The 12,915-nt window shown below is 35.6% G+C and overlaps 1 protein-coding gene across 10 annotated transcripts in view; it reads right to left on the minus strand.

The window, feature by feature from the left end:
* The window catches only part of SLC4A10 (solute carrier family 4 member 10), a 157,443-nt gene that overhangs the window by 44,879 nt on the left and 99,649 nt on the right, over positions 1-12,915 (minus strand). For 8 of the 10 annotated variants that reach the window (XR_005820987.1, XM_040561252.1, XM_040561257.1 and 5 more), the window contains one exon: positions 3,019-3,110. Coding sequence is in view for 9 of the 10 variants with exons in the window: in XM_040561252.1 (XP_040417186.1) it covers positions 3,019-3,110 (92 nt within the window). In the remaining variant the exon portion in view is untranslated. The remainder of the gene's footprint in view (positions 1-3,018; positions 3,111-12,915) is intronic. The other 2 variants (XM_040561251.1, XM_040561254.1) reach the window with 1 other exon arrangement.

A 12,915-nucleotide genomic window follows, 5' to 3' on the forward strand; every position in this document is an offset into this window, starting at 1 on the left:
CAACATACAGATCACAGGACCAAGACTCAAACCTGAAAGAAATACTCAATGCCCTGTCTACCAGAAAGTATTCCTAGACACATTTCTAGTACTACTGATAGCTTGAGAGTCCAAAATCTTTAAGGTACTGAACTGAGCCCCAGTCAAAAGTAAAGAGAAGCATCAAACTGGGTAAATAAATGCAAACCTGAGGTGTCACTTCTGCTATTTAACAAGCACAGAGGTAACCTCGAGTGAGTTTGGGGCAATTGTAAAAGTTACATTCTTTAAACACTCCTTCTAACCTATCCACCATTCATCTCTCATTGCAAGAGGTCTTTAGTTGGACAGGCCTCACGTAGATCTTAATCTTAACCCTAAATTGAGCCACATTCACGACTTGGCATTTAATAGCCCCAAAAGGCTCCTATTAAACATCAAAGTAAATGACCAATGTGGAGTCCATTCCGTTCCAGGCCACCTCGAGGAAGGAAGAAGGAGGGGGAGGGCTCCCACAGAACCAAACATAATTTGGCATGAAGACAAACAGAAAATAACCAACATCACTTCTTAGGAAAGTCCTGACATGTATTCATCAAATTTACTTATAAGCAGAGCTATCCACTGTTCAAAAACAAGTCAGTTATTTCCCATGGTATTTGAAAGACCAAAGTCTATCAGTATTGTAACTGCAGTTTTGATTCAGAAATACTGTTTCCACGTGGAGCACAGAAATGTTGCCATGAGGAGGGACATGGCTGCAGTCTGTTCACGCATTTCATATTTCAGGACAGTTGAAGATCATGTCAGCCTTTGTTGGAAGAAGCAGAGACGAGCAATTGTTAAACTGCCATCCCCATCCTGCTCACAGACACAGGATAAAGTAGTGCTGTGACAGACAATTTAGAACACCCTCATACTGCCCTGGGAATACAAAATCCTCATGGTGTTCCCAGAGGAAGAGGAGCAGCACATTTTCAAGTACAAACATCAGAAACTATGTCTCCCTCTTTACACTACTGAAGTAGCATTCAACACAGCTTTTCCTGATGTCTCATGTAATTCAAAAATAGATACCAATACAATCAACACTGTATCAGTGCCGTATTTGTGTTGTTGATGGTTGAACCAACTCCAGAATTTGGAATATTAGAAGTAGCCCAAGGGAGACATATTAGCAAAGAGAGAATACGTGAGGTAGTCAAAGGTGCTTTTTGGTAGAAGATAAATGAAATTAATATGTGGAACAAAATTAGAGCAAGAAATCACAATACTCAAAAGAAAATTAGTGTACTGCTCTACTTTCCTCTCAATCTGTGCATATAATTCCAATTATAACCATTGGGAGTTACTGCAATAGCACATTTCAAGGGGAAATTGTACTTTACTTATGCATCTTCAAAAGGATACATGTATCTATTTAAAGGCAGTCAAAAAAGGTATTTAGATTAGAATTCTTTAATGTTATTTCATTCCTGCAAACAAAAGCTTCTTTCATATTCCTGACATCCTTGTGGCTATCTAACACTGCTGAAGCTAGCCAAAAGATGACACGTTGATCTCTTCGCATGACACTTTAAATAGGAAGAGCTCTTTTGATCAGCTAAGCTGCAGCACTATACAACTAGTGGCTGAAGGATCAGATGATGCAGCCCTGTTCTTGTTTAATAAAAACCATGCATATAGATAATAGACCAGGATTTTGATCCTACAAGACCCAAAGCAATTGTGGAAATATGCAAGAAAAGCACTACTGAAAGTCATGTCATTCCCAATAGGTTGTTGTGAGCGTCATCTCTGCACAGCTTAATATTGAATGGCCAGCTTTATTTCTATTTGACATCCTTTATAAAAATGTTATACCTTGATATTAGAACATTTGCCAAAACAATTAGTTTTTGTTAACACTTTTAAAATAAATACCAGCAAACCAAAATTATAATTGACTTTCTATATTCTCAAGTATTTTTAAAGAATTAGCCTGCATTTTTTTTTTAGCATGTCACAGTTTATAGATCTCTTTTCTACCTCTGAAGAAACATGGTCCACAATACATCCCCAGCCCTCCTCCTTTCTTCTCACCATCTTTGACAACAAGATCTGTTTCCCATCTTTATTTCAGCCATATACCATTCCTAGTCTGGCATGTTCAGTCAAGAATTCAACCGGTGCAAATAGCTACTGCTGCTAGGAAATATCTCTGGCACCAGATGGAGCAATCACATAACTCTACTTTTAGCTCAGCTGCACTAACATTAAGATTCAACAGACTCAAAGTGCTGCTCTTCAGAATTTTGGTTTAAATTACCTTTCTTCACTTACTCAACCTTTGTTGTATTAACGTGTCAGTTGAAGCCATCTATTCCTGTCAGGTCTGTCATCTGTATCTCATGTGACAGTTTGTTTTAGATACATACAGACTTCTTAAACAAATTAGGATTCTCCTTTACATTAAAGCTGAGAAGCTGTTTGCTTTTCTTTGCTATCTAACATTGAACTGTCATTGCAATCTCCACTACTGAACAGCTAACATCTTTTGTGAAGTGTACTGAAATATCTTGGCTTGCCAGAAATATTAAGTTGTAGGTTTACAGAAACACATTCTGTTTGAGACATCTGGAATCCACAATTGCAGGTTATAAAAAGAGTAGTTTGCATTCAGGCATTACTTCTACAAAAGTACAAATCTGAGAGGTAAATCCAAATTGTAAGAATTCTGAATTACCTTCCTTATTAAACAATTTTCTGTTCATTTCTAAAAACTCCCCCTACAGCTACATACCTATTGTATTGTTACATAATAAATGTGTATCTATGTTCTTACACTGGTTTCCTATTACCAGTAATTTATCAGGAAAATAAAGAATTCTTTTTCGTTAGATACAAACCCTGAGTTGCAGTAGCCATGAAAATTTTTAATGCTCAAGTAAAATTTGCACTTCGTAGCTTTTCCTAATTCACATGGATTCATTTTTTTTTTTAATTAAAAAAATCTGTTCGGTATTCAGGAATCTCTCTTTGTCATCAGTGAACACTTACCTTGCTAAAGTCAACAGTGCTATTTTCTCTGCTCACATCATTTTTGTTTTCAATACAGGCTGGAGCAGACTGTGGGGAAACAATCTGACCTGCTAACAAAAAATACCATTACAGAATACTAACACTCACTTCTATAAATAAAACAATATTCAATGAAATATTTGGTAGAATTAAAGAACTATATACATTCCATATCATATGTATATAATGAAACATCCAAACACGGCATTTTAATTAAATAGAGTAACACATTCTCAAAAGTGAAAATTTGTCACATGCAGCTACAAATTGGAGAACGTAACTTAGAAAATACTCTTGAATATTGGAAGACGAACTTTCTGTGCCAATTAAAGCTTATGATTTTTAAGTTATTACATTTGAAGAAAGTCCTGCATTTATATAATTTTTGTAAGTAACTTGAGGAACTGCCAAGTTTGGGGCAGTATCTGTCTGCAAGACTACTCCTCGCTGAATAAAACAGGACTACTAATATCCATAAATTTACTCGTGTGTAAGAATGTTCTGATTATAAAACATACTATAAAACCTAGCATAAGGGTGGGCTGTTATAAAAATAGTTATATTGGAAATTAAGATGATTTCATCTCAGTATTGAACAATGTGATATAGACATGTATAAAACAAATGTTTCAGCAAACACATTTTCAAAAAATTCCTGTGACGATTTAGTATAGTATTTTTTAGAAGTTTTAAAAACATCTCAAGATGAGAAGAGTTTAAACATGCCTCAGTCTCACGTAGCAAACAGTAAGCCTTGTGACCAGCTAAATTTTGCCAACCAAAGCTCAAAAAGAAAAAAAAGGATTAAGTAATAAATATAGGTCGCATAAAGCATATTTTTACTTAATGCTCCTGTGCATTGCCAGAGGACACCACACACACACACTGAGGGCGTGGGGCTAGCAGTAGGGCATCAGGCAAACCCCATGGGTTAACTGGACATTCCCTGCTTGCCTTTACTCCTACACTCTCCCTGGCATGGCAGGAGCTGCTCACAGCTCTGAACACCACAACAAAGTACAGAAAAAAGTGTTAAGTGTATGAGCCAACTATCTCTTACTGCCCTAACACATACCCAGGAATAACTGCAGAGTCCAGCTGGCCCAGAATCAGCATCTTGTGCCCAGCATATATTTGTTTCCATAGCAAATAAAGTCTCTCATATGACTAAGAAATGATGATGTGAAAACACTGGTTCTGGTGAAAATCAACCTAAACTTGCATAGTAACAAAGACCATATGCTCAAGACATATGAAGATAAAGACAGTCCTAAGCTAGGCACACTGTTTGGACAATTCAAAAAGCCATGGTGTGTCCGCCCTCACATCTTTGTTACATCCATTTGCAGTCTAAGCATATCCTCAGCCAGTTGGGAAATGGAGCAGTTAGCAGAATCCAGACCTAACAGAACAGGAGACACGCAAAAGTATCTCAACCGTGGCCACAAAACTATAGTGTCCAGCTTCTGTCACAGCTGAGCAGTGCAGTATCCTTGTCTAACTCTGGTCACGAATTGAGCTTGAGCTCAATTAAGCTGAGAAACTTGCTCAAGGAAAAGGTTGATTTTCATGAAAATCAACATTTCATTTTCCATTAGGCAAATCTCCCACGCCACAAAACAGTTTTTTGAGTTGTGCTACATCCTGGTAGCTTAGCCAGAGAGATTTCACTTTGATTAAGTACAGGCACAGAATGTTTCAAAAGGTATTAGTAAAAAATCTTATTATTAAATGTATCAGTCTTTAAAATGTAAATACTTTTATTTTCTCTCTGATTCAGGACAAAGCTCAAAACAAGAATAGAAATTAGGGCTTTTGTTCTGCACCACAGTGAAACTAACAGGAAGCGACAGAAAAACAGACACATTTCATATGGCAAAAATTATGGATTAACTTCAGAAGGCAATATATTAATGAAACTTAAAAGAATTTACATAAAAATAAGACTATGAATTCCTAAGTTTAACATGGGACAACCTTTGCCAATTGGAAGCCAGCAATTCTTAAATATGCAAGATAAAAGGCCATGCAACATTTCTGTTTTAATTAGAACTTACAGAAATACCACTGAGTTCTATCATTGCTCCACCATCATCACTCGGTATCCCCATACGCTATATTTCATACCATAATTTTTTTCTGTATTGTTTATTTGGCAGTCTTACAACTTTTTACATGAACTATCCTGTAGTATTATAACTTTCAAAATAGCATATAAATATATCTATTATTTTGATGATAATGTACATAATATATATATATATATATATATATACACATAAATGTATATTATAATGTAACAAAAAAACCCTCACAGTGATTCTAATATAGGAGCCAAAAAATGCACAGGGAACATTTCTACCTTAACTTATTCCCAGGAAGCCTTAAACTTGCTTAACTCTTACTTTCTTCCTTTTAGAAACTCCTCTATAATCCAGGAACTCTATGAATGGAAATACTTGTAATAATTAGTCATACAAATATACACATTATGTTATAAAGATGTTATCCACAGGAAAGCAAGAGAGGTAGTAGTTCATTGTCTTTCTGTTGCCAATAATGGATTTACATTTGAACTTTTTTCTGGACCCACAATTTCACGAAAATAAGAGCATGGATATCTGCCAGGGAGAAAAAGATTCTGACCAACAAAAGAGATGGACCACCTATTATACTACTGAATTTTTAACACCATAATTTAAGGTGTCAAAAGCATCCTAAGCAACTACTATAACGGTCCAAAGGCTAACTTTTAAACATTGTGTCCACTTTTCCTTTAGGTAGTAAAAGTATAGATGGTGGGAAATAAAAGCCACAACGAGTAAGTATGTGAAGTTTAAAGAATAGCATATGTTCTTTTTCTGTGCCAACAGAAGACCTCAGACTCTGATTTTCCCATATGCTGAAGTAATCTGAAAGAACACAAGTTTTACCTTGAGGCAGTAAGAGACATTTAAATAGCTCTGTAACTTAAAGACAGCTTTCTGGATCTTGGAAAAAACAATTTGTTGTTTTTTTTTACTGGATTGAATAACAATCAAAAGATACAAAGTAGAGAAGATAGGTAATTTCTCTTTTTACATTTCTCCTATAGATCATAGGAAATTTTTTTTAAGTTTATCAAACACACTGCAGGAATGCGTGTTCATAGTGAAACAATACAGTCTGCAAAATGAGAATCAGCAACTTGGTCTTTGTGCAGCCCTTCAACAGAAAAGGAAAGACAGAAAGCAACTGCTTTTCTGGAGAGATTTTAACTCCTACACACATTTAGTTTATTAAATGGCCATATATTTTGCACTTCAAACAGGCAGATGCTGTGCCATGGTGGCCCTCTCCCTTGTAGAAAGACTATAAGACTACTCGTTTTCACATTTGGTAACTTCCTGTATTCCAGAGCTACAGAGATGGCTTGAACTTAATTTTGTGTATAATTTCATGTTAGAGGAGACTTTTTGAGGTGAACACTCTCAAGCACATGAGAAATTCTCTGTGGGGTAGGACCAGAAGTATACTGATGGAAACCATGTGCATCACCATGCTACACTGGTTTTCCATTTATTATTCAGCTTTCAAATGCACATTGGCAAGTATGTATGTGCTTTATCCTCAAGTGTATTTTAATTTCAGCAGCTGATTGTTTTTTCTGAATGAAGGACATGGTTATTGGCATCATGGTAGTCCCATGAAACACCAACCAATTAAAGAGCTGTGTGAATGAAAAGGGGAACTGCCACGCTACACCTGGACCAAAAAGAGCAAGCAATATGCATTTCCTCCCTGATTTCCACCAAAACCTCAGCAGTCACCACTGCATCAAATTGTTTCTTAAATACAGCTACACTAAATCCAAGTCTTATAGAAGTCCTTATAAAATCTGAAGTTTAAAAGCCTTTATTTATCCTGCAGTCAATCTAGATAAAGCATCTGAAAAGCTGCCTTCTTTGAGATGTCATCAGAGAGCCATCCAGATTTTTTTAAGTACCAATCAAATATACAGTGTGGTATCATTGAAATACCGAGCCTACATACAAAGGAACTTAATACCTAACAGATAAAACCACGCTAAAATGGATGTTAAGGCTTATCTATGTATAAAAAGCTAATATCAACACAGTTTATAAAAGTTTTAAAAATTATCTTCTAAATTGTTATACATAAAAAGCGATATTTTTTTCAGATAATGTGAAATTGACAGAGCTTCGAATAGAGAAAAAATTCACACAAAACAATTATGTCATGCAAAGCCAAGCCATGTAAAATCCATCAGGTCCATATTTGTTACACTAATTGAAGTTTGCATTTGCAGATACAGAACTGAACATTTTGAGACTATTAGTCTTGTCAAATAAAAAAAATAAACAATACCAGTAAATTAATCTCACATACAACATACTTTTAGGCCCTAAAATTGAAGGCTTCAGACATTTAGCAATGAATGTTGTATTTACTAATCAATATCCAAGAGGTCTCTAGAATGCCAACGACAAAAACCAAGAACAGCGTTATTCAGACAAAATCAAAGTTAACGCAAGTTGGATGCAACCGAGACATCAACAGAATTTTAACCACAAAAAAGTAGTTTACATTTTCTAAAGCATATATATTTTTTCCCACTGAGAAAAAAAAAAGTCTGATTTGCAAGCCAGCTATCATAGCCTTCAGGCTTTTCACTGTAACTTGTAACCAACTTGCCAAATCTAAATGGACTCACTGTCCACCTAGGCCAAAAAGCAAAGAATGAAAAGCACTAAGTTCTCCTAAGTACATATTAAAATTCTGATATAACAGAGCAGTGACACCATCTTTGTACACTGAATTGTATACATATTTTTAGGTATCTTGATACATGATATTTTAAATCAGTGGAGAGCCATCTCACTCCCATTGTACCTGTATAACTGCAAGCAGAATTTGGTGTTTGCTAATGATACATAATAAAAGAGGAGATGGAAGAAGCCACTTAACCCATTTTCCTAATGGTAGGCCTCAACCTCTAACATAATTCACACGAAGTCATGCAGTTTTAACTAAAACGCTATGATCTGCAATTTTACAAATTGATCCAAGAAAATGGATTTACAAAGAAATAGCATCAAAAATTACTTTTTCCCAAAAGAACAACATTATTCCACACAAGCTTCTCATAAATGTGCCACAGCTGCTGACAAAGGCCTGAAGTATATTTTAATCACTATAGCAAGAAGTTGCATGCTGTCAGGAAACTGAGATGAAGACATGGGTGTACATTTGAAATGATCTGAAGCCCAAGCAAGAATAGGTATTTATACTACCTCCAAACCTTCAGGGAGTTTACAGAACCCAAAGGATAGGAGATGAGGAAGATACAGAGATGAGATGAGCCTGTTAGAGACAGACACAACAAAGACAGAGCAAAATAAAGAAATACAAAGATGAATGATACAGTTTTATACATACAGATTATACATTTTAACATGGGTACAAGGAAGTGTGGAGAAAGGATAATTATCAAATGAAAATGTTTTTAAATACAAGTTATATTTTAGTAATATAGTAACCTGTGGAAAATACATTTTGATTAAAATGCATACATTTGAAAAGAATATAAAGAAATACAGTATTAGTTAGCTTAAACTAGAACTGTCATTGGGCTTGGCTTCACTGCAAGGAAAGCAGGAGCAATTCACCTGATCCAAAATCACCACTGGCAGAGAACTTGGGAATACATATGGCATTCACTGCGACCTATTCCCAGAGCAAAGGAACCCGGTCACATACCTAGGAATGCCTCCCTCCCTTTTCATGGGGCTCCAAGTACTGTCCCTCTGTCTCCATATGGTAGTATTGACATCATCTGAACTTCACATGCTGTAAAATGGCACTGAGTTATGGCATAAGCGCTTGGACCGATGATTAGGAGAGATTAGGAAACTGAGGAAAGTAACAAACGCCATCAGAGAACTGGTAATTTAGATTTAATCGGGATACCAAAACATCCTGTCCTAAATTAGATGACCAAGCATAATCTTAAACAACTCTGCAAGTGCTCATATTTCCATTAAACAATGCAGAAGTCCAAACTGGCCAATCATACTAACTGAAGTAACTGGAAAAATGCTTGAAAGAGAACCTTTCGAAATAAAGTGCTCCAGCAGCTCATTCCATTAACTATGAAGATCCCTAATTTAATATGCCATTGATTTCTTCAAGTTTTTTGGCATTTGAATAAACATCTACTTAGAATTCCAGAATTTGTCAAAATCATATATGATAATGCATGGTATAATGCAATTTTTACGTTAATAAATTGTGTGTTCATATGCCAAGGGAGAAGCAGTTATAAATGGCATACAGAAATGGAACAGAAAACACGCACAAGATCATGTTATTATGGATAAAGAACACTTCAACAGTGTGCATGGAAGTACAATTTGAAAGTCATTAATCCTGACATGCACCACTCCCCTAGTTCCTTCCTCTTCAAATTTAATCGGTAAAAGGTCTACTAGATTCCATTACATATATACACACACACGTATGCACTCTGAAGCCTATAGTAAAAGTGAAATAGCTAGTCAAAAAAAAATTTATATCATGAAAACTTCTTTTCCTAACTTCATTATCATCAAATTCACTACTTTCCTGTGCTTCATACACAAATTCTGAATTGAAGAATGCTTTATAGAAGTGGAGAGGCTTACAAAATTATTTTAGCATTCCTGTAACAATAGAAAGGTGTTGTGTATTTGCAATTGTCTTTTGACTTTTTAGACCATGTCGTGGGAATTTAGACAGTTCTCAGATATCAGAGTTAAAAACCTATTAATCTCAATAAAAGAAGTTAAATCGCTCTCCAAACCAAACTTTCTAAAGTTGATTTACTAATGGCAAAGATTCCTATTTTTTACCTGCCTTTTAGAGCATTTATGCTAAAATTATTGCTACCCTCATAGCTAATAATTTTGGGTATTTGGTGTCAAATTGGATTAAAAAAATAAATCATTTTTGCTGCTCTTATGCCAAATTTGACTGTCGCTTTTTATTGGAACATCAAAAGCAGGCTTTTAATTCTCACAGTTTTGATGCTTAATGAAAAGTGAAAGTTAAACACAGCATGGCAGCATTAAAAATGCATGGTAAATCCATAGCACCCTGACATCTTAGCCCTGCAGAGGATGTGAAGAAAAGCCATTGTAAACAAAAGATAATACTACTAAATACAAAGCAAATTAATTAGATGGTCTGACAGACCCTTAAACAAAGAAAAAATGGAGGGAGAACATATGTACAACTATCATCCAACAAAGATATCACAGGGGCCTGTCAGCAGCACAGCCATATATGGAATTCAAGTTTACATCTTCATTTTCAGACTTTATTATTAAATATCTGGAATTGGAGACACGAGTAAACTAGCATAGTCAAGAACTTGGACAAAGAAGGGGTTTTACATCCTCCACTGTATGTACCTCATAGCCTAGATGGCAGGGACTTACTCCTCTGAACAACCTATTTCATGAACTACAGATCACTCTTCGTTTTGACCACTGATTTTTATCAGTTATACTGCCTTCGCTAAAACCAAATTTAACCAGACTAAGAATTTTCTTATAGCCAGAAAAAGTCTCTACCTTCCCCTGCATCATTCACCTTCTTAAAGGTGCATGTATCTCTGGACTGTAAGCTCATCAGTAGTATTTAAGATTACCTGTTTTTCTCCCTACAGTTTTCTATGAATTAAGCTTCCCATCCAAAAAATAAAAAGTAAAAATAAAATATTTTACTATTTTAATACGTTTTTAGTACTAGAAAGAGAGAACCCTACTGCTACTGTTGACAATACATGGAATATTTTTTGTTCATATATTCTATACCATGTTTGTGCACAAATGGGTAACTAGCAAGCTAAAATAACACTTCAATTGTACTTTACCAGTTAGTCTTCAAGTAACAAGGATGTGTCTCACAATACACTCCTGACAATAATATCAGGTTTTAACTCTTAATTTTGCTTTCTTTTACACACACTTTCACCTAATTCAAAGCTGTATATTAACAACACATTTTTGTGTTATTAAGAGAAGCTTGTACACATGCCCTATGACAATCGAAAAAAGAAATATATAGCTGCAGTGAGCATAACACTGTAGCGGAACTCTAGCATTTGGATCATGGGGCAATGGCAGGAAAAAATGATCAGAAAACTCTCTCCTGCCCCTGTCCAAGTTTCTAAGGACAGCAGAGTTCCTGAGAGTTGAACATCTCAGCATAGATTCCTGCATAATTTACATGCCATGTATGCTAGCCAGGGTAAAGAAGTAACTAGGACTATGCTAGAAGAGGCAGCAGTCCCCACTCCTTTAATCCTGGAGCGCTGGGGTAACAATTGCCTCTTAAGCCCATGGGACGCTTATTGGCTGGTGTCTTGAAGTGAAAAAAAGAAAAATACGTTTCTTTTGAAAACCAAAAATTTAGATGGAATTTTCCTCTTCCAAAGCTAATACTAATTTTAGTAGAATTCAGGTAATAAAATAAAGTTCAAACCTTTTAATGTAACAGGGTAATGGATGGTAAGAGAGAAACGTAAAATAAACCAACCCTTCTTTGCTTTATCATCGGGCCATCATTTATTTTGAAGAGGTCAGTACAGGAGACTGCCAAATGTGCATTAACACTTATGGAATGCAAGTACAAGAGCAGTGCTTCAAACTGATTAGAAGATATCTGTGTCCAAAAAGACTGTTTTTGGAAAGCTTCACTGTAATTTAGCTAAGAAGCTGATTTACTTTTCCATAAATGTTCCTACAATTGTTTAGATTTTTACTGTTTACAGTGCATTTAACTTGATTTAAATAATATAATGGAAGTGATTGGGTGATTTTTTAAACAAGGGGTTAGAGTGCTCTGAGGCACCTCTACAAAAGCATAGGAACTGGAATTCAGTAGTTTTTCTTCTTGCAAAATAAGCACAAACAGGTGGAAACCTTTAAGAATGCGTGCCCCCACTTAAAGAATCACTTAACCACTGGGTATATGAAACTAGTGTTTTCAATATGCTGTCCTGATTGGAATCTATTTCTTTGAGAATTAAACAGAGACATGAAGGTTCCCACAAGAAACCGAGGCAAAAGTGAGATGTTTCTGGAGTGAATTGGTGCATCAGTTCTATTAACATACAGAGAAAGTTACTGAAATTGAGCTTATAATATTTTCACGGCTTGTCCTGAGGGGTCTTTTTAAGGAGACCTACTTGTTATATAAGACCTATTGTAAAAAGCTTATGGAGTGCAAGCATCTGTCTTTCCTCCTATGGAAACTGAGGAATATGAACATCATAGCATTAGCTTTCTTAAAAGTTACTCTAGAATATTTGTTTAAGGCCATCAGCAAAATTTGCAAAAAATCAACAGAAAAGTTGCCTTAAAAAGGATGGACAATCATCCAACTTAGTTTTACTATTACTGTGTATCCATACACATAATCACTCACATCTTAACGTACGTTATTTTTTCCTTACTCTTAAAATGTTATTGTGGCATGATAAATATGTTTCTATTTTATATCATCTTCATATGCGATTGTATGTTGCCTTTTAGGTCTAACAGTCTCTCCCAAGCAGCTAGATTTAGAAGTACCTATTAAAACTTTACATAGCAATGGCTGAAAGAAATGATCCTTCCTTGAAAACAAAGATAATCTTTGTGTCAATAGCCTCGTTTTTCCAGATCAAACCTCACTATGACTCTCTCACTCTCCCTTCCTGTCCTATGCCTCACAGAATATAGGTACCTCTTGCAGCACCTGTATTTGTGTCTGTTTCCTCACTCTCCACTTCTCCAGGTGACAGGTGAGCTCAATACAGCCCTGAACAGAGACACAGCAGAATGGATTGAG

The sequence above is a fragment of the Cygnus olor genome, chromosome 6, assembly GCF_009769625.2.
Source record: "Cygnus olor isolate bCygOlo1 chromosome 6, bCygOlo1.pri.v2, whole genome shotgun sequence".
Taxonomy (NCBI): Eukaryota; Metazoa; Chordata; class Aves; order Anseriformes; family Anatidae; genus Cygnus; species Cygnus olor.